The sequence below is a fragment of the Felis catus genome, chromosome D1 (assembly GCF_018350175.1).
Source record: "Felis catus isolate Fca126 chromosome D1, F.catus_Fca126_mat1.0, whole genome shotgun sequence".
NCBI classification, from domain to species: domain Eukaryota; kingdom Metazoa; phylum Chordata; class Mammalia; order Carnivora; family Felidae; genus Felis; species Felis catus.
Genome location: NC_058377.1, coordinates 6,028,306 through 6,054,972, shown reverse-complemented (window position 1 = coordinate 6,054,972; position 26,667 = coordinate 6,028,306). Strand labels below are relative to the sequence as shown.

General features: G+C 39.6%; 1 protein-coding gene across 2 annotated transcripts in view; it reads left to right on the top strand.

Moving 5' to 3' along the window:
* CWF19L2 (CWF19 like cell cycle control factor 2) overlaps positions 1-26,209 on the top strand; it is a 149,261-nt gene extending 123,052 nt beyond the window's left edge. The window contains exons 13-18 of one of the 2 annotated variants that reach the window (XM_003992324.5): positions 2,689-2,901; positions 6,409-6,525; positions 13,919-14,074; positions 16,275-16,355; positions 21,828-21,929; positions 25,528-26,209. In XM_003992324.5, the coding sequence (XP_003992373.2) occupies positions 2,689-2,901; positions 6,409-6,525; positions 13,919-14,074; positions 16,275-16,355; positions 21,828-21,929; positions 25,528-25,671 (813 nt within the window). In that variant the 3' untranslated portion in view covers positions 25,672-26,209. The remainder of the gene's footprint in view (positions 1-2,688; positions 2,902-6,408; positions 6,526-13,918; positions 14,075-16,274; positions 16,356-21,827; positions 21,930-25,527) is intronic. The other variant, XM_019811233.3, reaches the window with a different exon arrangement.
* The last annotated feature ends 458 nt before the right edge of the window (positions 26,210-26,667 follow it).

Sequence of the window (26,667 nt, the reverse complement as noted above, 5' to 3'; positions counted from 1 at the left end):
TTTTTTAATGTTTATTTATTTTTGAGAGAGAGAGCACAAATGGGGGAGCGGCAGAGAGAGAAGGGGACAAAGGACCCAAAACTGGCTCCGTGCTGACAGCAGCGAGCCCAGTATGGGGCTCAAACTCATGAAGCATGAGACCATGACCTGAGCCCAAGCCGGATGCTCCACCGACTGAGCCACGCAGGCACCTTAAGCTTTGTATTGTAATCTAACAAGTGACAGTGACAATTCATTCCTATGTTGTAGGGATATTTGGATGAGAGAGTACTTAAGGTCTCTATTAGTACCTAGCACATAGTTGGTGACTATTACGAAAATAATTAGTGACTAGTTCTGATATTTTTAAATGTTATGTGTTACAGTCGAGATAAAGGTCTGAAGTTAAAATAATTTGTAAGTCAGGGCAGTTCACATAAATAGACAAAGTTGACACAATAGAGAGGTATAAACAAGGATCAATAATGGAGAAAAAGTAGAAGATAAAAAATAAATTCTAGTATAGAAAAGGAAACTATTGTGCTCAGATACCTTATTACTAATAATTAGTACCTGGTTTCTGATTTTTACCTAGTTCTATCAATAATGACATCTTAGAAATCTTCTTCTGTTTACATTCTGTTCTCTTTTCTATTCTTTTTTTAAATTTCTTAAGGTGGATGTTGACATCATTAATTCGCATGAGGCCTTTCTTCTTTTTTCTTTCTTTTTTTTGTCTTCCGATATAGGTGTTTGGTGCTGTAATTATCACTTTAAGTACTGCTTTAGCACCATCCCACAAATTCTCATTTTTTTTTTTAATGGCAGTTCAAAATACTTTCTGATTTTTCCTTCCTTCCTTCCTTCCTTCCTTCCTTCCTTCCTTCCTCCCTCCCTCCCTCCCTCCCTCCCTCCCTCCCTCCCTTCCTTCCTTCCTTCCTTCCTTTAATACATGTGTTATTTGGAACTGGGCTATTTAATTTCCAAGTACTTGGCAGTTTTCCAAATGTATTTCTGCTGGGATTTCTAGTTTAATTCCATTGTGTTCAGGGCACATACTTTACGTTACCTGAATCCTTTTAAATTTATTAGGAATTGTGCTATAACTAAGAATGCCCTCTATCTTGGTAAATGTTCTTTGTGCACTTGAGAAGAATGTTTATTTTGCGGATGTTAGATAGAATTTCTGTCGATGTCAGTTAGGTCAGAGTTTTGGATAGTTTGTTCAAGTCTTGTGTACCTGTTGATTTTCTCCTTGTTCCATCAGTTATTGGGAGAATGTGTTTAATTCTCTGACTACAGTTGTGGACGCGTAGTTTTCTGCAGTTCTGTCAAGTTTTGGCTTCATGTATTTTGAAACTCTGTAATTAGGTGCATAAATTTTGCTATTGTTATATCCTCTTGATGGTATGACCCCTTTATCCTTATGAAATGATCTTTTGTGTCCTTCATTTCTTTGCTTTGAATTCTACTTTCTCTGACATAAATGCAGCCATTCTAGCTGTCTTCAAATCTTTTTAACTGTCTGATAAGATCCAAGCATCCTGCTATTGCTTTGTATTTGATGATGAAAAAGAAAAAGAGTTCACTTTTGGTACTTAGTAGACTAAATAGAACTTTGAACTTAGCCTAATGAGAGAAAAACAGAAGTTAGTGAGCAATTATGATACAGTGTGGTCATGAAACTGATAGGAGTGCAGTACTAGAGGGTCTTGGGAGATCCAGGGATGTTCTTTTGTGGAGGTGACAGCTAAATCTAAGCCTCAGGTTGGAAAATGAGTAGCAAATGGCTAAACTGAAGGCAGAAATTGGTCAGAGAGCAATATGTGCAAAGCCTGAAAAGGTAACAGTACTTTTGGGTTGAAAACAGGAAGACCAGAGCATAAAGTTCAAGTAAGGGTGTGATCAGATGTGACTGGAAAGGTCATCAATGCCAGATTATGAAGAAAATTGTAATAATAATGGGGGCCCACATTTGTGAGTCCTTATTGTGTGTCAGGCATGCGTTGAGAGGATTAAGCAAGATAGCCCTGTTCGGTGGATAGTATTGTTACAACCATTGTGAAATGAGGAAATAAAGCATGCGGAGAGCACAGAGAGATTAAGTAACTTGCCCAAGGCTCTACATACAGGAGACAGAACTTTGCCAGGGTCATTCTATCTATGTCTATGATGTAGTAGGCAAACCAGAGTTTGAACTTGATCCTGTTCACAATGTGGAGTTCTCTGAGGATTTTAAGCAGGGACATAAATAAAATAAGTAAAATTTGTGTTTTAAAAGCATCCCCCTGGCTACAGTTTATGTTGGGGGAGATGGGGAGAAGCTGCCTGGAGAGAACAGTTGAAAAATGTTTATGTTCTCTATGGAGCGTATGCTAATTTTAAAATGAAAGTAGTTCTTAACCTCTCTGTGGTTCAGTTTCCTGATGCGGTAAATGGAAATGATGATGGTCTCATTCTCACAGGAGCATAAAACAAATTGCATAAAATTGTACATGGTAAATACTCAGTCAACTTCAGCTGTGATGATGATGATGATTGATTGATTGACTTGAAAATCAAGCTTAAATGTTTAATCACGTTTTTCTTCTTCTTTTATTAAATTTAAAAGTTGTACCATGGAACTTACAGATATGTCTTTGGTAGCTGCAATACAATAAAACGTTAACCACCTCCCTTCTCCCCACTACTGTTATTTTGGTTTTTCAGTTTATGGGAAAAACAGATGGAGACTATTATACCCTAGATGACATGTTTGTCTCCAAAGCAGCTGAGAGAGAACGTTTTGGTGCAGAGGAAGAGAACCAGAGGAAAAAAGCCATTGCTGAGCATCAGAGTCTCGCTGCCCGAATGGAAAAATGTCCCTACTGTTTTGACAGCTCTCAGTTTCCCAAGCACCTTATTGTTGCAATAGGTGTTAAGGTAAGAAATACCACACTCATGGCCCCAAGGAAGTGACGTAGTGCTGTGTCCAGATTTGCCTCTTTCTTCAGACCCTTACAGGATTCTAACATGTCTGGTCTTCTCTTACTCTGTGTTGCAAATAGTTTTCTTTTCTGACTTCCTGTGATTCTTAGACTCTTCCCTAGAGCAGCATAAAAATTTAGGTGACTTGAAGCTCACATTTTGTATGATTCTCCTCTTTAGAGGAGCAGCACTGGACCTGAACTTGGGAGCCCAACTGCCTGAACCCGGGTTCTGGCCCTGGCATTGGCCAGCCGTGGGACCTCATTTTCATGGTTGGCACTTGATTCTTAGTATTCAAATCACTTCAGAAATACTCCGTCTAAAGCAGTTGCTGCTTCTTCCCTTACTTTCTCATAGCACCTATTTGTTTCTTCTTAGAATATCTGATAATTTGAAAAATTTTACCTTATTTTACTTGTGTATTAAGTCCCTCTTCTGATAGGCTGTAAGTTCTGTGAGCACCTAGATAACTCTCACTCATCATTATGCACCAAGCATGAATTCCATTGTTGACCAAACATATATCCCATCGTATATCAAGAGTGTATGTTCGTAGTCACTTATTTTAATAAATATTAATGATTGCTTAATTACTGATAATTGTCACTTATTTCAATAAATATTCAGTGAGTTAATTCTTGTATTGATTAATTATTGTGTACCCGACATACACCAGACCGTAATTAGTTTCTAGAGAAAAGTAGACTCAGAATCAGAAGTACTTGTGGAGCTTGTATTCTAGTAAAATAAGGCAGAAAATAAAGTAATAATTGCCCTGATTGAAGAAAGTGTTGTCAGAAAGCAAATAGAGCAAGGGAATGGGACAAAATGATGGGAGAGTATGTTTTGAGAAGGTGATCTAGAAGGCCCCCTGTAAGGAGGTATTTTAGGGAAGGTATGAAAGATGGAAGGAGCAAGCAACATGAGGATGTGAATGACTGATATTTCAGGAAGGGACGTCAGCAGGTGAAGGAAGAGCCGTGAGGAGGAAAGAGCTGGTTCGTGGAGCAGAGTGTGGCCCAGGGCAGAGGGAGTGAGAAAAGGAGAGGAGAGGAAGGAATGAGTGCCATGCTAGTTCAGGAACTCATAGTTCAGGGACTGTGCATATACGTGTTTATTTGCTAGTTTTTTGTTTCTTGTGTATGTCCCGCCCCTCTCCACACACGTGTACCTGTGTGTCCAGAGAACTGGTGTGGGCTTTTCCATTCCGACTCTAGCCTTTAGTATCTTTAGGTTGTTGTTAAGACAGTCAACTTATCAGTTCACGTTAGGGTTTCTTTAACTTTATTTTTTCACTCTTCTTTTTTCCCCCTTCCAAACTATCAAAGAGGTAAATGTAAAAGTTCCATTTAAAATTTATTCACTTAAAAAAAATAAAATTTATTCAATTAAAAAAACCCCACCATAACCAATTACTTGTATCAATTTTTCTGAATTCTTTTCCAGACTTTCATAAACATTTACATTTTTCTAGTTACGACATTATAAATATTTCATTCCTCTTCAGTCCGATCCCTACCTTTTAAACACGTAAGAGCAAATTAAACAAAGTAAATTTTTCCTGCTGTGCTTTAGAAGTGTGGAGAATTTTCATTGGGGTTTTTTGTTTTCCCCAGTGCACTGGAGACAGGCTGGGCCCAGTGGGGCACAGACCTTCTGTTCACCTCCTGCCTTGTAGGCTGCTTCCCCAAGGAGGCGTTTCTCAGTTCACTCGTGAAAGTGAACTGCTGGCCTGTGAACAGACACTTTCTGGTTCTTATCTTCCACCCTTACTATTTGTCATACACGTCTTTCCCTGTTCTTGTCGGTGGTCCTCTTCCACTGTCAGGTAATCCACTCTTTCCCACTAGTCTTTCCTCATGGTATTAAATTCTTTTTGCCTTTCACTTCCTGAGAGTTGGCTGACCTGTTTCTTCCCTTTGGGACTCAGTCTTTTCATTCTAGTTTAACTTAAAAAACCACTGGAGTCTCTCCTTTCTGCATCTGTGCGTTATATGCTCTAAAAACTACCATCTACCTCCAGCCTTTCGGCTGTGACTATGTTAATACAGAAATATTTGAAATATTGATTAGAAGGAACCTTATCCGTCATCTGACTACCTATTCCATCCACTGTAGCTAACAGGCCATTTAATTAATCTGAATAAACAAGAAGAAATTACTCCTTTCAGTTATTACCTAAGTTAATCTTAGATGGTTTTGAGTTTCTAAGGAATTATTTTGCCATTCAGTGAAAATGATAAATCACATTCCACAGCAATTCAGTAATTCTCACTCAGCTTGAATTTCTAATATTTAAAGTGAATGTTTTAAATCCAAATGTATTAATGAAACTAATACTCATTAGAATCACAGAGTTAAATAACTTCTGATTGTCAGCTTTTTGTGCTTTCTTCCTCCTTTTTTTAAAAATAAAAGTTATCTGTCTCCCTCGTCTTAACACTGTGCTTTACTTTTTTAAAAAATAGACTTTGTTTCTTTTTTAGAACAGTTTTAGATTTACAGAAAAATTAAGAAGACAGTTCCATGTACGCTGTATCCAGTGTCTTCCCTTACTAACACCTGACATTAGTAAGCAAATTTACAAGTTGTAAATTTGTTACAATTAATGAATCAGTACTGATGTTATTTTTAAAAATATTTTGAATATGGTTATGATCTTACTATAAACTTAGGTAAATTTCCATATCCATTCCTTCTTTGTCCTCTCTCAGCAGAGTTTTAGAAAGTTTGCATTATTTTGTAAAATAATATTGTCTGCCATACAAAATAGTTCTATCTAAAACCTAACAAAAAATAGTAGAAAATAAGAGTGAGCCCCTTTGCAGAATATTTTTAATGTTCCTCCTGAGCACTCTTTGCTCACTATATATAGGCTAATTGACTTTTTTTCTTTTTTAAGACAGTTGTATATAGTGGAAAAATAGCACCAGTTTGTAGGTAACACATGTATTTAAACAGATGGAACTTAAGCAGAGCTGTAAAACCATACAGAGAACATTTCCTTTCTCTCTTACTTGGGTTAATTCTCTTTGCTTAGGCAGTATGATAAGGAAAACCTGATTGATAGGCACCAGTTAGACTTCTCTTTGATTACCAAGCCATATATCTTTTCATTCTTGCCCCAAATTGTGTTGTTTCAAGGGCTTTGAAAGCATATAACTTTCTCAGATCAAGGATAAAGTGTGTCATTCATTTTGCCCTTGGGTACGCTCAATCTCTGAAATACATAGAACAGTTAAAATTGAGACTTGTGCTGTAAATTTCCATTTTATTAGAATCTGCCTTCATGGCTTTTAAAAGTATTTTGAAAATATCAGCTATCTTTAAAAATATTAAAATAAAATATATTGCTTGTAAACAAGTGTGCTTTATTAGGTGTCAGCCATGTTTCCCATGGCTCATTGGTCGCAACTGAGAATAAATACAGTAACATTTCTCTTTGCAACTTTTTCCCCATAGGTTTATTTATGTTTACCCAACGTCCGATCTCTTACTGAGGGACACTGCCTGATAGTCCCTTTGCAACACCACAGGGCTTCCACCTTACTGGACGAAGACATCTGGGAGGAAGTTCAGGTCAGCATGGTAATCTCATCATTGTAATGCGCAGGAGCAATTTTCACAAAATAATTGCCAGTGGGTTTCTTTATCACCTTTGTCCAGTGATTTTGCTTTCTGAACTTAACACATTTGTATACATTTCCCTAGTTGTGTACATCTCCAGATCATGTTTTCACCACTCACTCCCTTTTTAGTTTATTTCCCTTATGTACTCCCTGTTTTGAAGGTTTTTTTTTTTTTTTTAATTTTACTGAGATACAATTGATGTATAGCCTTACTAGTTTCAGGTGTACAACTGAAAGCTTTTGTGTGCTAAACAAACTGTGACAAAGTAATAAGTATTTTTACTTAAAAAATCAGTGTAAGATTTCTAATCTCTACTTTTGTGGAGCAGGAGATAGCCATTCTTGACAAAGTAAGGTAATAAAAGAGATTTTCAGATAATAAAAAATAAATTTTGGAAGCCAGAGGTTCATATTCAGCATTTGCCATATTTTCCTGTAATGGAATTGGTCTCTGCTGCTGTGATTTTGCTATCAGCCCTTACTTTTATACTTTTCCCTTTATTACCTGGCCCAACTTTTAGATTCAGGATTTTTCTTCCCTCCCCTCCCCTCCCTTCCCCTCCCTTCCCCTCCCTTCCCCTCCCCTTCTTTTTGTGGCTGATTCTGCAAGAAACTGGAAGGCACGACATGGGTGAAATTGCTGCTGAATTATTTCAAGACCTCATAATGACCAAAAAAGAAAAAAATAAAACTCTTCATTTTTCTAATACTTGACAGTTGAATAGGGGTTACAGGGACCCCTAGTTAGAAAATGTGAAAATTATGAGACTGTAAAAGACACTATGTACTGGTCTTTGCATCATGTTGACAAAGATGCCAAAGAGGAGATATTTTGACCACACATTGTGAAATTCAGTCTCTTACTCCTTGTAATCTTTACATTTATGCTGTGAAAGTAAAGGGCAGACTGTTACCATACATCTGTGGCCAGGCATGGGTAAGAATGTGGACAAATACACTTGATGTGGGAAAAAATTTTTTTCTAGTAGTGGATGCCAGTGCAGTAAATAATTTAAAGTGGAAGTATGCAAATTTGGTTTTCAGAATTATTTTGAGACTTTTCTGGAATGTCTTTTTAAAAATTTATGCATGCAAAACTGATTTAACTTAGAGCAAACTACAGTGCCAAAAAGATTTTAAGTAATACAGGAATCTAGTCTGTGTGTTTTATATTTCTGTAAGAAATTAAGCCACTTGATGGAAAACATTGAGGTGGATAAAGAAGAAATGTATTCATTCAGTAGATACTGAGGACATGAATGTCGATAATCCCGGTGTCCTGAGAAATGCAGAGATAAAATCATTAATTCTGCCCGTAGGTGTGGTGTATTTTCGTACAGGTTATATTGCACTACAGTGGATTTGGGAGCTGTATGCACTATGGAAAATTGAGTGAGGGAGGAAAGCCAAGTTCTCTTACACAGAGAATAGCATTATGGCTTTTTGTGTGATAAGAGAATTAGTTGTTACAAGTTGTAAATTAGTATAAGACAGTGAGCAAATAAAGTATTTGAATTCTAGCTTATTTAAAGAAATGTAGTTTTGGGGATTTTTGTTCTTACCTTCAAATATATTCAGAAGTTCACTACTGACTGGCTGGCTCAGTCAGAAGAGCATGCGACTCTTGATCTTGGGGTTTGAGTTTGAGCCCCATGTTGGGTATAGAGATTACTTAAAAATAAAAAATCTTAAAAGAAAAACTTCAAGTTAATCACGCCCTGGTAAATACCTTTATGGTTATTCACCCCTTCTAGAGAATATTTAACAAAGATTATTTGACTTAGGAAAAAATAATGTTTGGAAATGCAGGAGCCCATTTTTCTAAGTGATGTTTATCCCCATCCTCTAGTAACATTTAAATTTAATTTTGGATCTTATATTTAATAGAAAATGCAAAACTAAGTTTCAGCACAGCATATGGGAATAATCACAGATTTTGAATGAATAGGAGCCAGGTTTTTTAGTTTCATTAACTATATAGTGAAGCTTGGTCCCCTTTAAAGTTATTCTTACCAGTTTGACAGATAGGTTTGAGCTTATGTTATCGTCAGACACCATGGATCCATTATTTAAATATCCCAAATTAGTGGTGTGGTGGTGGGGCCATTGCCTACAGTGGGCTTTGCTGCTGAGCGGTGTGATGGGGCCATTTCCCTGGGAAAGCTCCAGTATTGCACCCCCAGGTCTTTTTCTGGGGGCGATCAGACTCTCCAGAGACAATTCTTCCCATCTCTCACCTGGTGCATCTGAGACGGTTTGCTCCTGTTCTGGCAGACGAGTGGGGGAAGAAGGCTGGGGCAGCAGAATTTCAACACTCTGTAACATTTCCTGTAATGCCCCCGTTATCAGACTCCAGCTGTGTCAGGTTTTGCCAGCCCAGCAAACTTACTGTTGACCTTCTACAGAGAATAATGCAACAGCGTTCTGCTGGTGTTGAGGGTATCGGCGTGTTAATTGCTTTTTTCAAAAGACTTCCATCTATGCCATTTGCTTGTTGCTACACCTTCACTCTCCTTCTGTAACCGCTTGGTGCTTACCAGTTCTTGAGCCTTGTGAGGGTTCTGTGGTGCGGGATGGCTGTTTTCTCTGCTACCCCTGCCGATCCCCTGCCGCCACACCTGCCAGGGATGAGCCAGCTTGCTGATGTTTAAGTCACTTATTATGGAGTGATCTGATTTCCAGTGAGGCTTCTCTTGTTCTCTTTGTTCCAGTAATTTGGGCTGTTTTAAAAATTACTTTAATGTCATTTCTGAGTGGCTACTCCATGGAGGGCACAAACTTAAATATATGTATTCTATCTCATAACATTTATCTCCGGATAACTTTACCTTTGGACATGTTCTATTTAGAAAATCTGAATAAATTATAGTATTAATATTATATGATCAACCTTACATAGCTTTGATATTTCCAAATATAATGCTTTAATTTTCATTTCAAAAAGTTTTACTTATATACACCTGAATTGTTATAATGTGACTTGATACAAATTAAGAATTGCAACACTCTAGTATAGCTTACTTAAATATATTGTAAGGAATTTTAGTCTAGATGTGTTAACTAAAATGAGGAATGGCATGTAGGTGAGTAGTCATAGTTTAGAAATGTGGAAAATAGTGATTACCCAATGGGTAGAGTTTTTTCTACTAGAAAAATGGGAATGTTCTATAATCCCCATAATATGGAGATCTATATCTCTGTGAAGCATAAAATAGTTTTGGTATGTTATAATAATGAACTAAAAACCTTTCTCCAGTGTTTGGTTGTCGTATAACTTAAAGAATGAATATTATTTAAATACGTATAGTGTATGTGTTATACTGAGCTTCGGGAAGATCCTTCTTTAGTGGAGCGGGTAACCTCAAATTCTTCCATTGAACTCGTGTTTTTCTTTTTTTTCTTTTTTTTTTTTTTAAATTTTTTAACATTTATTTATTTTTGAGACAGAGAGAGACAGAGCATGAACGGGGGAGGGTCAGAGAGAGGGAGACACAGAATCGGAAACAGGCTCCAGGCTCTGAGCTGTCAGCACAGAGCCCGACGCGGGGCTCGAACTCACGGACCACGAGATCACGATCTGAGCCGAAGTCGGCCGCTTAACCGACTGAGCCACCCAGGCGCCCCTGAACTTGTGTTTTTCAAGTACAGTTTTTTTATGCAGAGAGAAGTACTTGAGTGTTTGTGTGTGCCCTGCTTGTATGATGTTTATATTATCATGGTGAACTATTCTTGCATCACTACTAATTTAGTACCTTTAAGTTTGCATTTGTAATTCATGACGTCTGGAGTCTGTCTTCCTCACTGTCATCCACATAGTATCTAGAACAAGCATCAAAACAGTTAAACCAGGAAAGGGCTGTGAATCAACAGGAAAGCAAGGAAGTTTGTGAGACAATGTTACATTGTCGGTGCTGCTGCTGCTTTATATCCATTTGCTCCTTTCTTCAAAGAAGCTTAGTTTTCAAATATGTAGTTCTACTCCAGCAATGGTTTTCCTTTTTCTAGCCGGTAAGATTATGTTACCACTGCACTAGGTAATGAAATAAATAACAGTTCATCGAAAATATTCATAATAAATAAAAATTCACAAACGGTAGCAGTTAACAACATAGAGACAGTCTAAAAAACTATCTTATAAAACCAGCTTTGTATATTTTCCCCATTTTGTTTTCTAAGTGTTTTGTGCAAGTGTGTTTGTTTTCTAAGTGTTTACTAGGCCTGCGAAGGTAACTTTTGGGAAAAACGACAGGGTAGAGGCGGGAATGGATGAACGGTTGTCACTTCCTGGCTCGTGAGCCGTGTCAGTCTTAACACCGATGTCTGTGAATCGTCCATCGAATTGTGGTCACTGTTGTTGCAAACAGAACCGAGCTCACAGTGCTCAAGACAGGAAAAGTTAATTTCTTATGTCATGGTCCAGTGTGGGTTGGGCAGTTCCCAAGGCAGATCGCCCCCAGGCGTTTAATTGGGTATCCAGGCTCCTTCCATCATCAGGCTCTCCTGTGGTGGGGTCCTCTTTCAGGACCTTGGATGGAAGAAAATGAATACAAGAAGGCACACTGCCCCTTCACTGTTTCAAGGGACACATAAGTCACTTGTCACAAGTGACACCTATCATTTCTAGATACATTCCTTTGCCCAGAATTAAATATGTCCCCATCTAAGTCCCAGAGAGGCTGGGAAATCTAGTCTTGTTTGCCCAGGAAGAGGAAAATGAAACCGTTTAGTGAACATGGCTTTTCTTGGGAAGGTTTGTTGTCTGCAGAAATCAGATTGGGGCCATGGCAACTATAAAATTTGACCACTTTCACCATGTAGATACCTATACCAGTATTTTATATTTTATGATTTTTTACTGTAATTTAAACTCAGTTGTGTGTGCACTGTTAATTTGATTTTATGAAGTGTAGTACAAGATTCAGAGGATTTTTAAAGGGGAAGCACTCCTATATAGTCATCTCTAATGATTTAGCTAACAAGTCACCTGACAATGAGATTATTAGACTATTAGCCAAGACTTTGACAACAAATGGAGTCTTTAAAAGAGGCTTTGCTGAACTTCTCTACAGCTCTGGTCAGAAATGAAAAGCAAATCCTGTGTCTGTTGCTTACTAGGTATCTTTGTAGTTTATCTCAATGTATAATTATTTGATTTCCTTTTTTCCTACTTGTTCTTGTTTTATGAAATGAGTACAAAACGGAAGCGTGACAAGTCATTACTGACAAGCGATCATCAGAGGCCTGGCGGAGTCCCAGGACCCCCATCCCCCAGGCAGCAGTGACAAGTAGCTTCTCCCCTTTTGGGGTGTCCGTGGAGGCTGAGTGGGGAAGCTGAACAGCTGTCTGCACGTGGCAGTCGCTAGGCAGTGTCTGAGCCACAACCTGGCTGAATCTCCAGGGAGTTAGGCTGAGCTAAGACCAGGAGCCTCAAAAGGTGGTGTGATTCCACCTGTACGGCATGCTTGAAATGGTAGGATTAAAGAAATGGAGAACACAGTGGCGGTTTTGCCCATGTGATGAGAGGGAGTGTGGCTGGGAGCATTGGGATTGCTCTGTGCCTTCACTGTGTCCCTGTTAATATCCTGGTTGTGATGCTGTACTGTGGTTTTGTAAGATGCTACCATTGGGGGAAACTGGGGTAGAGGTGTATGGGATCTCTCTATTTTCTACGTGTGATCCATAGTCCTAATTGAACAATTTAATTAAGATATTTGAAAGTTATAAATTAGCTGACAAATCTAGATTAAAAAATGTTTCAAGGGGCGCCTGGGTGGCGCAGTCGGTTAAGCGTCCGACTTCAGCCAGGTCACGATCTCGCGGTCCTTGAGTTCGAGCCCCGCGTCGGGCTCTGGGCTGATGGCTCAGAGCCTGGAGCCTGCTTCCGATTCTGTGTCTCCCTCTCTCTCTACCCCTCCCCCATTCATGCTCTGTCTCTCTCTGTCCCAAAAATAAATAAACGTTTAAAAAAAAATTAAAAAAAAATGTTTCAAAAATAAATTTAATAAGGTGGGGGGGGGGCGCGCCTGGGTGGCTCAGTCAGTTAGGTGTCTGAATCTTGGTTTCGGCTCACGTCATGATGTCACAGTTCATGAGATCGAGCCCCGTGTTGGCCTCTGTGCTAACAGTGGGGAGCCTGCTTGGGATTCTCTCTCTGCCACTCTACCGCTTGTGCACTCTCTGTCTTTCTCTCAAAAATAAATAAACTTTAAAAAAAATAAAAAAAAATCTTTCTTCCTCCTACTTAGACAAATATACTAACACTTAATAAAGTTAGAATAAATATATGACACTCTACAAGGCCAATTTTAAATTTCGAATTCTTAGACACCTTGGTGGTGTGGGGAGAGTCAGCTTCTGGCTACAGCCTTCAGCCTGGTCCCCTTTCTTCTAAGCCCTGACATCATCCTCTACCACAGGGGATGTCCTGTGCATACCTGTGAGCGTCTGGACGGCGTGTCTTTGCTCCAGGACTCAGGGTGTGAAATAATAAATATGTAAATAAGTAGAAAAGAATAAAAAGTAGGGATTTTATAATAACGCTGAGTTCTTTGGGAAAAGAAAACACTCTTACTGTTCCACCGTAGTATATTTGACTTTGATACACTCAGTGGGACATGATTGTACGTGAAAATAGGGGATGCTTGAGTATACAAGGTCCAAGTGCAGGGTCAGCAGACGTGTGTGGGAACCAGTGGATGAAGATGCTGTGAGCCTAGGGAGATACTTGGAAGTGGGTTCCACACCCACCTTCCAGGAGTAAGTACCTTCTGTGTTTTGTGGTTATTTTCCTCTGATTTTATCATCTGTTCTGCCTATTTTACTCCTTGAGTTTGATTTTATCTCTTCCTTGTCTTATTGTAGTCTATTGGAACATTTCCAATATATACACAAAACTCTGCAGAGTAAGTTTCAGTTTAAAAAGAAAAGTTGGTTAGGGGCGCCTGGGTGGCTCAGTCGCTTGGGCTGACTGACTTCGGCTCAGGTCACGATCTCACGGTTCGTGGGTTTGAGCCCCGCATGGGGCACTGTGCTGACAGCTCAGAGCCTGGAGCCTGCTTCTGATTCTGTGTCTCCCTCTCTCTGCACCTCCCCTGCTCGTGCTCTGTCTCTCTCTGACTCTCAAAAAATAAATAAATGTTAATAAAAAAAAAAAAGAAAAGTTGCTTAAATATGTGAAATGATATAGTAGATTTAGAAAGTAAAGTAATGGTAAGGTAACAGTACGGAATCTAAACATTGTTGACCATTTATTTTTTATTTTAAAGGGATTTAGTGTACCTTTTATTGTTTTCCATATTTTGTCTGTAAGTCTTTTAGTTACCTCATCATTTTATTTTCTTCAGATGTTTAGGAAATCATTGGTAAAGATGTTTGAAGATAAAGGGTTGGACTGCATCTTTTTAGAAACCAACATGAGCATGAAGAAGCAGTACCATATGGTTTACGAGTGCATTCCTCTCCCGAAGGAAGTGGGTGACATGGCTCCCATCTACTTTAAGGTATTTCTGGATACTTTTGCATGCATCCTGTTTCACAACAGTGCTGTTTTATGAATACGGTTATCTTTTTTCTTGTATTTTTTGTCCTTATATACTAATATCAAACTTTATATAAAGAAATGCAGTAAAGCACACAAAAAAATTCTTTGTAAATTTCTGTAGAGAGAAATTTGGGATTTTGACCTTTAAAAAGCATGCTTATTTGGGAGTGCCTGGGTGGCTCAGTCGGTTGAGTGTCCAACTTCAGCTCAGGTCGTGGTCGCACAGCTTGTGAGTTTGAGTCCCGCATCAGGCGCTGTGCAGACAGCTTGGAGCCTGGAGCCTGCTTTGGATTCTCTGTTTCCCTCTCTCTTTCCCCCTCCCCTGCTCACACTCTGTCTCTCTCTCTCAAAAATAAATAAACATTGAAAAAAAAGCATGCTTATTTGTAAATATGAATATACTGTTGAATGGCAGTTTATGATTTCTATTTTAATTTTTCAGTTCTAAAATGAAAAATCAGGGTTTTACCTTGAAGTCCTTTGCGGTCAAAATTATAGTCGTAATTCTAGAAAACTCACTGAAATTCACAAGAGCTGGAGAGAGTTACATACAAATAGTCCATGTTACAATTGCTGAGACAAGTTACTGTTCTTTTAGTATTTAATACCTCATGATGCTATTTGTAAGAAGAAACTAGTATCTAACCTTGACATACGTTTTTGGACATAATTACTAGAGTTTTTAATCGGTTAAGTGTCATTATAATATTCAGGCAGCTTTTACAAGATAGCATGGTTTTGAGGCTGAGCTGAATACATTATAATTTATAGGCTAATATAAATGCATGTGTAGAAACGTATATGAAATAGTAACATGTAAAGTGAAAAATGGAGGCAGTGTTTTATGAAGTGATGCACGGAGACTTTCCCATGCAACATTTAGACGATACAGGATGGGAGAGTTTATTCGTGGACTGGAAAACCCTGTACAAAGGATGGTGAGACTTGTTGAGGTTAATGAGGTGGTGAAAATACGCTTTCTCTCTACAGATTTCTAAAAACAATTTGATTATTTGATTTTAAGAAATATACTAGTAAAGTAGGAGAAAGAGCCAACTTGCCAGTTGTGTGTTAAGCAAAATCAGTTGGGAAAGAGATTATTATTCTTTTCTTCATTTTTTTTTCTTTTTTTCTTTTGTATCTCCTCAGTAGAGTCTTAGGTGATTGTGACCACAGGCATTTAGGTAATCGGAATGTAAGCAGCCACTGTTGCTCATGTTGGGTGACAGAAGTGTCATCACTTAGAATGGTGTGTCACTTTTCTACCCTAAACCTTTTATTTGATTTGCCTTCAGTTTTATACTGAATGTGCTGTGTTATAGTATCAGCCCCAGTGCCCCATATGCCTTTTAAATATGGACCAGCAGTGTATCTGATACTTTTAAACTGTGGTTATTTGAATGCTAATTTTATGTTTAAAATTTGCTTCATTAAGGATGACAACTGTACAAAAGTGAGAGTACTTGATACTCATCATCCTGGTTTTTCTATTAAATATTTCTTTACCATAAATACTAGTTCTGTTGCTTAGGCTCGGGGGTCTTACAATGCCATATCTATGTATTTTTCCCCTTCATTTTCACTTCTTTGTTATAGGGCCAAATAGTTCAAGTACTTGGTTGTCAGAAATTACTCTTTTGCGAAAAGGGCAGTAAAACTAAACGAATTTATTTGAGTAGGTTTCTATGAATGGGATAAGGAAGTTGTGAACTTTTATGTTCATAAACTTACGTTTAAATTAAATTGCTTAGGCTTATTAAGGATTGTATTTGTGGTGTAAAGTTGGGCTGAAGTTAGTACAAGAATTAAGAATGAGTAAATAGTATTTCCTTTTTCCTAAAGATAGGACTTTAAAGAAAATTAAATTATTTTAAATAATGAATTAAAGCCTTAACCCATTTTAAATAATGAACCACCTACCATGTATACTATATCTGTGATTAATTCACTGTATTACTTTATTTTAAATTATTTTAAATAATTTACTTTATTTTAAATTATTTTAAATAATGAATTAAAGCCTTAACCCATTTTAAATAATGAACCACCTACCATGTATACTATATCTGTGATTAATTCACTGTATTACTTTATTTTTAAACAGTCTCTTTGTGTTTGCTTATAAGCTATTTTTTCATTAATAAATGGCTATTTCTTAGAAAGCCATAATGGAATCTGATGAAGAATGGTCTATGAACAAGAAATTGATCGATCTCTCTTCGAAAGACATCAGAAAGTCTGTAAGTATCTTTTTCTTGCCCTTGGTATAAGAAATGATCCTGATGTTTAGGGATCATTAATTGTCACATCTTACTTAAGAAAGAGACCATTTGGGGCGCCTGGGTGGCTCAGTCGTTTAAGCGTCTGACTTTGGCTCAGATCATGATCTCACGGCCTGTGAGTTCGAGCCCCGTGTCGGGCTCTGTGCTGACAGCTCAGAGCCTGGAGCCTCTTTAGATTCTGTGTCTTTCTGTCTCTCTCTCTGCCCCTCCCCTGCTCACACTGTGTCTCTCAAAAATAAATAAACATCAAAAAAAAAATTAAAAAAAAAGAAAGAAAGAGACCATTTGGCTGAGTGACCCAAGGTGAAGTAAGTAATTCTATGAATAAGAAATTCTTTTCATTCTACTTGGTCTAGCAAGTGCTCCTTTGTTCAGATGCTTATGTGAATATTTATTCCTGACCTTCTGGCCTTGTGCCTTCCTCACCTTCTGGCACTGTGCCATTGTGGTGCCTACAGTTGGCTGTGACCACATCAGACTCTGCTGTAGGAGCTCCTGTAATGGGCTTCTCAGCCTCTGTGGAAGTAGGGAGAGGGGCCCTCTCGTTACTCAAATTATAGTGAGGATAACATTTTCCTAGAGGCTCTGTTTGATTTTGGAGTTCTTCCCCCTCCCCCCCCCATATAAAGATTACCTGTTACAATCTTTAAAACAGTGGCTAAGTTAGATTATGGGTTCATTTTTCTTTAGGGGAGTTTCCCAACCGAGCTTCACAGCTTAGTCGATCCACAGACTCACTCTGAGACACGTTACACAAGTTGAGTACTGTCACAAGGACCTCTCTCTTTTCTAGACGTCTAAATGAACTGGAATAGAGATATACTAGAACTGTGGATTCCTTTTTGGTTTTCTGTTCAAAACACACTTTGCTGTACAGCCGTTCACTGAGTGAGAGCTGTTTACCAGGCACTCTTCTATGTGCATTGCACGTGCTGGAACAGAACAGGGATGTGGACTCAGGGGGCGGGGCAGGCACTTCAGCCTGTGTGCTAGGTCATCCCTCTGCCCTCGTGTGTAAATAACGTTATTCGAGTGCAGCTACACCAGTTTGTTAGGTGCTGCTTTTGGAAGCTTTCATGCAGCAAGGGCAGAGTGGAGGGTTGCAGCAGAGACTATGTAATCTTCAAAGCCGAGAACATTTTATTTAAATTCAGACTCTTATGTTTTCTTAAGTTTGCTGACCCTTGTTCTAATAGATGACACTAGGCTCTTTTCTTCGTATATTCTTTTTGGAAAGCCAGACTCCTGATACAGGTGACTGGTAAGATATCTCATTGCATTTATTATGTCCTACTCAAGAGATTGAAATTTCATTGCCTTACTGAAGATAGGTTTAATACAAAGGTAAAACATTGTCTATAGTCTTCTTTTCTCCCCTTGCTGGCGAATTTGACCAGACAGTATATTAACTCCCCCCTTAACAAATGTCCTTTTCATTTCTGTCTTCTCTGAGCCTATAGTAAAACGTATCAAGGGGGCAGCTGAGGGGTTCATTCAGTTGAGTGTCTGACTCTTGATTTTGCCTCAGGTCATGTTTCCAAGGTCATGGGATCAAGCCACGTGTTGGGCTCTGCACTGAATGTGGAGCCTGTTTGGAATTCTCTCTCTCTCTCTCTCTCTTTCTCTCTGCTTCTTTCTCTCTGCCCCTCTCCCGTGCTTACATGCTCCCTCTGTCTCTAAAAAAGAAAAAAAGAAAACGATACCTAACATACACACATCTATTATGCCTGAGTTTTTCACTTCTCATAATCTCCATTGCCATTAAATATTCTTTTTTTTCTTTTTTTTTCTACATTTATTTATTTTTTGAGAGACATAGAGAGACAGAGCACAAGTTGGGGAGGGGCAGAGAGTGAAGGAGACACAGAATTCGAAGCAGGTTCCAGGCTCCGAGCTGTTAGCACAGAGCCCGATGCGGGGCCTGAACTCACAAACCGTGAGATCGTGACCTGAGCCAAAGTCAGACGCTTAACCGACTGAGCCACCCAGGTGCCCTGCCATTAAATATTCTTTTATAACATGATTTTAATGGCATTTGAAAGTATTTCTAAGTAGAAGTTTTTAAAGATATGTATTATTCTCTATTTGCTATCCTGCGTATGCAGTTTTCTTCCTGGTGAACCATCTAGTACCTATTTTAAGTTTGTTTTTTAAAACGTGCTCAGTACTTGAGTCAAATGCCTAGGGAGTTTTAATATTTTAACTAATATGGAAAATCTGAAACAGATACAGACCTTTGTAGGAACAGTAGTTGTATATTCTACTTGGAAGCATTGCCGGGATCCCAAGAGTTGCCTTTCTAAGTCATCACATAGTATCTGAGAGTCACAGCAGACAGGGAGTGGGCCAGATGACATCTCTGGTCCCTTTTAGCTTTAGGATTCGATAATTATGTGGATGGAATTGTGAAGAGAACTTGAGTATTAGGAATAATTCTAAAGGAGGTCACTTTTTAGGTTAATAAGCTTTTCAGTGGCTTTTTAAAATGATAAAAGTGTTTCTGAGCACAAGGTGAACAATCTTGACTTATTTTAATGTTATTTCTATTCTGGAAGAACCTCATTATACTTATTTTTAAAACTCTGTGTCCTTGGTAGTTTCATAAAGTGTTTTACCTGCTTTGTGGGGTGGGGTGATTTTTTTATTCAAGTAAATTCTTGGCTTCTGGTGATTTATTCTGATTCTTTGTTGATTTATGTATTTCTGCTGTGAGTATGAGCTTCTCTTTTTGTGCCCCCTTGCTCCCTTTCTGGGTCCTGATTTCTCTGTAGTTGTGTGAAGTTCGTGGCAATACACAGGGAAACACATCTCTCTGTGTGCTCAGTGCAGAGCACTTGTGTGTTATCAACTAACTTGTCGACAACACTGCTCGGTTTTCACAAGGCTGTGACATTAAGATTTCATGTGAATTCTTTCTCAACTTTTAATGTGATGATTTTAAGTTTAATTTTGTGATAGCTATAATTAAAAAACACCTAACACATTTAGGGATTTTTAAGACTGAGGAAAGTCCATGTCAAGGAAAATTTGGGTTCACCCAGAGACCTTCAAGCTCAAGGACAATTAGAGCAAGTCAGGAGTAATACCTGGAAATATTGAAAGGGGCAGATTCAAATATTACTGTTTTGTTGTTGTTTTCCATCAATAAAATGTTTTGCCATAGTTCTGTCAGTGTCTTTCAAGAGCGATACCAGAGGTCGTTCCCTCTGTCTAGCCAAGGCAGGAAAAGCAAAGTGGTAAGTGTGCACGCGCTTTGATACTAGAGCCTTCATGCGCCTGCTGACGAGCCACCGTCCTGATGAGACAGCCGGTTGTCCCCAGTAGCCACAGGGAGAGGACACAAGCTCGTGGCAGCCCCCGCTCCTTGCAGAGCAGTGGTGTGTTTACTGTGCCGTCTGGGCACTTACGTCCTGAGTTGTTGAGTCAGTCACTTGGCATGGATGTTCGTTTCCTACCGGCGGCGGAAGGACACAGATTTATTTTGCAGTTCTGGAGGTCACAAATACGAAATGTGCTGCACTGGACTCAAATCAAGGTGTTAGCAGGTGTGCGTTCCTTCTGGACGCTCTAGGGAAGAATCCGTTCCCTTCCCTTTTCTAGAAGCCACTCGAGATTTCCTTCCTTCATCTTCAGTTCCAGCGGTGTGGGATCTTCCAGTTTTTCTCTGATGCTGACTCTCCTGACTCTTACTTATAAGTATCCTTGTGATTGTATTGGGCCCACGAGGATAACCCAGGATATCTCCTCATTTGAATATCCATAAACTAATTGCATGTGTGAAGTCCCTCTGCCGTATAAGGTAGTATATTCATGGCAAATAGAGGATTAGCGTATATTTCAAGGGCCATTTTCCTGCCAGATACAATATGTTACAGACAAAGGGCATGGCCCCCATCCTTACAGATTGCTTCCTCAAGTTCCCTCTCCCTTGAAGTGCTGTCTGGTAGTCAGCATAGTTCCGTAACTTTGTTTTAGCCATTCCTGTTCATGCCTCACGTACAACGCTCTGCGTCACCTACCAAAAATATTCTTAGGGAGTCCTCTATCCTTTTTGCTTTGACCACCATGTTTGCACAAAGCCCTGTTGTTTGGAAACCAGGAAAGACAGTAATATTTGAATGACCTTCTCTGTGTGAGGCATCGGGCTTACCCTGGGTGCGCAGCTTCTAGTTCATCCTCGCAGCAAACCTCTCAGTTCTTCATATTTCTCAGGAGACCCAGAGGTGGTAAATGACTGGCCTGGGGCTACATAGGCAGAAGGTTCAGACCTTTGATTAGAGGCCTTCTCAGTCTCTTGACTTTATTTTTTCCTGACTGTCTAGGTCGTGTACTTGTTTATCCTATTCTGAAAACGTGAAAGTAAGAAAAATAAATAAAGCCACAAAACAGTAACCTGTTTTCCCTGCATTTGATGTTATATACTATTATATAGTGTGTGTGTGTGTGTGTGTGTGTGTATATATATATATTTGATGTTATATTCTACTATTTGATGTTATATACTATTTTATAAACTGATTTTTTTACAACATTAACTACTTATAGTGAAATAGACATGTGGGATTCAGGGCCAGAATGAGCACGTGCGTGCGTGCGCGTTTGTGCGTTTGCGTGTGTGTGTGTGTGTGTGTGTGTGTGTGTGTGTAGAAAGGAGAGAGGAAAAGATCATAGTTAGTCCTGGAGATACTTTGAAATGAGGTTGGTTAACTAAATATTGTTATACCCACCTCACCAGTTAAGAAAAAATTATGATTGGGTTTAATTTATTTTTAAATTTTTTTTTCCACGTTTTTATTTATTTTTGGGACAGAGAGAGACAGAGCATGAACGGGGGAGGGGCAGAAAGAGAGGGAGACACAGAATCGGAAACAGGCTCCAGGCTCTGAGCCATCAGCCCAGAGCCCGACGCGGGGCTCGAACTCACGGACCGCGAGATTGTGACCTGGCTGAAGTCGGACGCTTAACCGACTGCGCCACCCAGGCGCCCCATGATTGGGTTTAATTTATTTTTGATAAATAAATGGTAATAAAAATATTATGAGCAAAGCTCTAAGTATATGGTTAGGCCTCTCTTCCTGTTCTGTTTTGTGAGGGAAATATAGGAATGATACCCTTATTCTCTGTGTAGTTTAAAGAAAATTATTCTACTGTTATCTATATAAAAACAGTACCTTTTCTTGCTGTTTTCCACAAAGACAGGAAAAGAATTGGTTTTGATTATAGCTAAAGAGCTATCTGGCTGAAAGGCTACCAAATGAAATGTTTGACTCTGAAAGTTACGTCACTACGTATTCTTGAATTGGAAATTTATTATATGCTCTTGTTGTGAAGGGTTGCCTAACTTCCGTCATATCCTAGAGCAGGAGAAGGGATTGCACAGAACTTGCCGATTCCAGGCTGTACTCATGTGTGATTTATCTGTTTATTTAGGTACCCAGGGGCTTACCTTACTTCTCTGTAGATTTTGGCCTCCAAGGAGGGTTTGCCCACGTCATTGAAGATCAACATAAATTCCCTCATTACTTTGGGAAGGTAAGCTCACAAGTTTAATAAAATTCCAGAGTGTTGTAGCAGTTTGGTAATAGCACTTTTCTTTCAAAGGGAAATCAAAACTTGGGGCACAATATAGAGTGAAGTTGGTGAGTGCTCTTCTACCCAGTTTTAGAGAGAGGACCTCAAAGCTGCCAATAAAAATTCCTCAGACCGTTGCTAACAGTCAGGAATGTCCCTTTGGAACCCACCATTTTCTGACACCGTCGAGAGGGAGGGTAGCCGTTTTCCTATGGAGGCAGCCGGCCTTGTGCCACAAGGGTGACACTCTAGACACCCACAGTGAGTTTGCTCGCGGTGACTCCGCTTTGTGGAGGCTGTCCTTCCTTTCATCTTACCGATGTGGGAGCCGGGCTGCAGACAGGTTGTGTGACCCAGTCACGCGCTTCTAAGGGACAGAACTGGTCCGTGCACCTCTCATTCCTGGTTGAACCTGAGAACGGATGACCTCACGTCTGCACTTATGACGGAGCACCATGTGGTCTGAGAAGAGTATATGACTGAGTCATTTCACATGGTTTCTGGGCAGATGTCTGCGTGGCGATCATAGATCGCCATTCGTTTCACTGCTGGGGGTGCAGCCACAAAGTAGGGTCCACTGCGTATCTGGGAAGTACGTGAGGTCGTGTCAGGCGCTGGAACGAAACTAACGTGGCCGCTGCAACAGTCAAAAGAAGTCTGGGCAGTAGTAGTTCTAGAAGTGGCTTTTGAATCGAGTCTGGCTCAGGCTTTCCTGCTCATACCATCCTCTGACTAGAGGAGCCCTCGTGAACTCTGCCCTGGGGCCCCTGTCTCCCTCCTCACTCTCATCTCCCCTGTATGGCTGTCCTCTACAGCGAGTAGGCTCGTGTCAGGAGGAATCTCGACCCCAGAGGTTCGGATTCAGAACTATTTATTCTGTTGCCTTTAAAATGTTAGAGGCCCCAAATCACATGCATTTTTGAACTGTTGAGATATAGTACAGAAACGTGTTTGAGAAATTTTCAAAATGTTTTTTCACAGAGTTAATTAGAAAGAAATTTGTTTTCATTGCTCTGAAAACCCCTGTTGTTTTAATCAATAGAACTCTATAACTGAAGGCTCTCAGACTCTGGATTCCTTCCTTCCTTCCTTCCTTCCTTCCTTCCTTCCTTCCTACCTGATCTTTTTGAAAACAAAGTAAAATACCCATTTTTTTTTAATTTTGTAAATTTAATTGGGAGATTGCAGTCCTGAACAAATATGTTTATATGATACTGTTTAAAAAGAAAGCTTCCTCAGCATGGCATCGCTGATCCGTTTCCCCCCAAATTTGCTTCTCAAGAAGCAGCCTGTGAGCCCAAGAACTCCCTTCAGCCTGCTGCCTAAGCGAGTGTTCAGAGAGCAGGAGGGGGATGGTCTCTTTCCATTCACAGCTGCTTCTGTTACCAAGACTCAATGGTACCTGTATGGTACCCATAAGACAAAACTTGGTATTTTACAGAGACAGTGTTAGGCCAGTTCATAAACTAGGCTTGCTTAAACTACATTGCTTACTTGGGCTGATGCCAAGAAAACTCTCGCATTAAATCTAAATTTAGTCTTGATGTTTTCTAAAATTACTCTCTTTGTTGGGCCCTTTATTTCTGTTTCTCAGTGAAGGAGCTTACACTAAGCCTTTTTTGATGTATCCAATAACTAGAATCTTCTTTTTTTTGAGTCTCCATGTAGTCTGCAATGGCATTTACCTTATTCTGCTCTTTAAGACAGTTCTTTGTGTAGTTGGTCATTCTTCTGGTCCTACCACAGGCCCACATTCTGTTAGTTCTCTGAAGACAGGTTGATGTATGTTAGTTATCTTTGTATCCCCAACGACATTTGGTACTTGCTTGTACACAGTATGTCCCCTTGGTAAAAATGTTAAGAGCGTGTCCAGGATCTCACCACACAGCCCTGTGGAAGTAGACTGAACATGCAGAGTTTGATCCTCAGCCCAGTGTTGTCCTGTGTTGCCATACTGCCCTCCCGTAAGCATTGCACGTTTCTGCCGTATCCTTGTGTACGTGGATACTCACAGGCATAAATTGCATTACTTTCTGTAGCTAACAGCACAGGAAGAGAATCATGAGGGAAGTAATCTAGGATAATGAAAGCAGTCAAATCAAAATCCATCTCTTACAGGAGTTTGGAATGTGACTCTTAAAAGAAGGTGGTTTATAATTTTTAATTCTTTGTTTATTTGGATTATTAGTATTAAAATATGATTCTAGGGATGCCTGGGTGGCTCAGTCATTGAGCGTCCGACTTCGCTCAGGTCATGATCTCGAGGTCTGTGAGTTGGAGCCCCACGTCGGGCTCTGTGCTGACAGCTCAGAGCCTGGAGCCTGCTTCGGATTCTGTGTCTCCCTCCCTCTCTGCCCCTCCCCCGCTCATGCTCTGTCTCTCTCTCTCTCTGTCAAAAATAAATAAAACATTAAAAATAAAATAAAATAAAATAAAATACTCTATTTCCTGAATAAAGATCTCCAGCTAATAGTAGAAGAAACTGGCTTATAAATATAAGGGGTAGTGGAGAGAATGTTGGCCTGAGATTCAACTGCAGTCCAACACCAGAGTTAATAATTGTTGCATGTCGGCCAACTTTTTATCCATGCTGGTTACCAGAACAGCTCATGAGGACCAAATTAATTAAATGTTACGCTCCCTTCCTCCCCTTTGCACCTCTCTGGTAGATGTGCTAACAAGCAACAAAACAGACAAAGAACAGGACAAGAGACAAAACTAGCACTGCTAGAATTCTAGGGCTTGCATAGTTAGAACTAACTGAAAACAAGATTTTTTTCCCCAAGTTTTCATTTAAAGTCCAGCTTGTTAACATACACGTGCAATAATAGTTTTAGGTGTAGAGTTTAGTGATTGATCATTTACAGACAGCACCCTGTGCTCATCCCAGCAAATGCCCTCCTTAATACCCATCACCTGTTTCTCCCATCCCTCGCCCACCTCTCCGCTGTAACCATCAGTGTGATCTCTGTGGTTAAGAATCTGTTTCTTGGTTTGCCTCTCTTTTTCCCCCCACCATGCTCATTTGTTTTGTTTCTTAAATCCCACATATGAATGAAATTGTAGCCATTTGTCTTTCTCTGCCTGACTTACTTCACTTAGCATTATACTCTCTAGCTCTATCTGCATTGTTGCAAATGGCAAGATTTCATTCTTTTTGATGGCCAACTAATATTCCATTGTATATATACCACATGTTCTTTATCCATTCATCAGCCAGTGGACACTTGGGGTCTTTCCATAGTTGGCTATTGTAGATAGCGCTGCTGTAAACATTGGGATACATGTACCCTTTGAATCTGTATTTTTGTATCCTTTGGGTAAATACCTAGTAGTGTAATTGTTGGGTCATAGGGTAGTTCTGTTTTTAACTTTTTGAGGAACCTCCATACTGGAAAGTAAGATTTTTTAACTTGAAACTACTATGTGTGTAGAATTTGAGTATCATCTTGGAGAACTACTGACTTTTATACTTAGTATAAATATAAATATAAATAGTTTCATTCTGTTTTCAGCATTTATACATATATGTGTCTGTATTTCTCTCATTCTTTAAAAGGAAATCATTGGTGGGATGTTGGATATAGAACCCAGGCTGTGGAGGAAAGGGATCCGGGAAAGCTTTGAGGATCAGAGGAAGAAGGCACTGCAGTTCGCTCAGTGGTGGAAACCATTCGACTTCACCAAAAGTAAAAAATGTTGAGTCAAGCCTTTCAGTTTTTAAACGTCTTCTTCAGATTCCTTTCACTTTTATTTCTATTCTGTCTCAACAACTGACCCTCAGGCCACAGGGAGAGAAAGTCCTGCTCTGGGTCTTAGATGCCTGTGCATCACCGGATTGTTTCCTTTCCTACCTTGTCCTGCGCCCTTCCCTGTTGTCATTGGGGAGCAGGACCAGATACGGGGTGACCCTGTGTTCCCGCTCTGTCCCTACGTCTTTGTGTTCCGACCAGTACAGTTAAGATGGGGAAGGACTTTCCTGAAGGATTGCCGAGGAGGGACAGCAGATCACTGGTTCAGAGGGAGGTGGGGCTGCTTCAAGGTGGTGAACACTGTTGACCAGCTTCTCTTGAATATTTTAAACTGAGTTGGCATATTCAGTAATAATTGCAACTTCTCTTTGTAGCCTTTTATAGAAGAGCTCTTCATTTTCTACCAGTAGCAGATATATCACTGCTATTCTTTTTATTAAAGGAAGAAGAATGTTCGAGAATAATAAATAAAGCATCACATGTTCATGATTTGTTGGTTTCTATTTCTGGATTAAAAAAAATTTTTTTATGTTTGTTTTTGAGAGAGAGAGAGAGAGAGAGAGAGAGAGAGCGAGTGAGCCTGAGCGGGGGAGGGACATAGAGAGAGGGAGACACAGAATCCGAAGCAGGCTCCAGGCTCTGAGGTGTCAGCACAGAGCCTGACGTGGGGCTTGAACTCATGAACTGGGAGATCATGACCTGAGCTGAAGTCGGATCCTCAACCGACTGAGCCACCCAGGCACCCCTTAATTCTGGATTTTTAGATAGTGTCTTTGAGTTTGCGGGATGTTGAAAGTCATTGTTCCAGATGACACAATTTACAGCTGTTTGGGTTTTGAAAGTTGAAAAATTTAGCCAAATTGTCATTTTGGGTTTGTAGTATTACAAAAGCTTAAGTAATTAGAGTATTCTGAATGTCTAGAGCACATTCCGTTGCTCGGCACTTG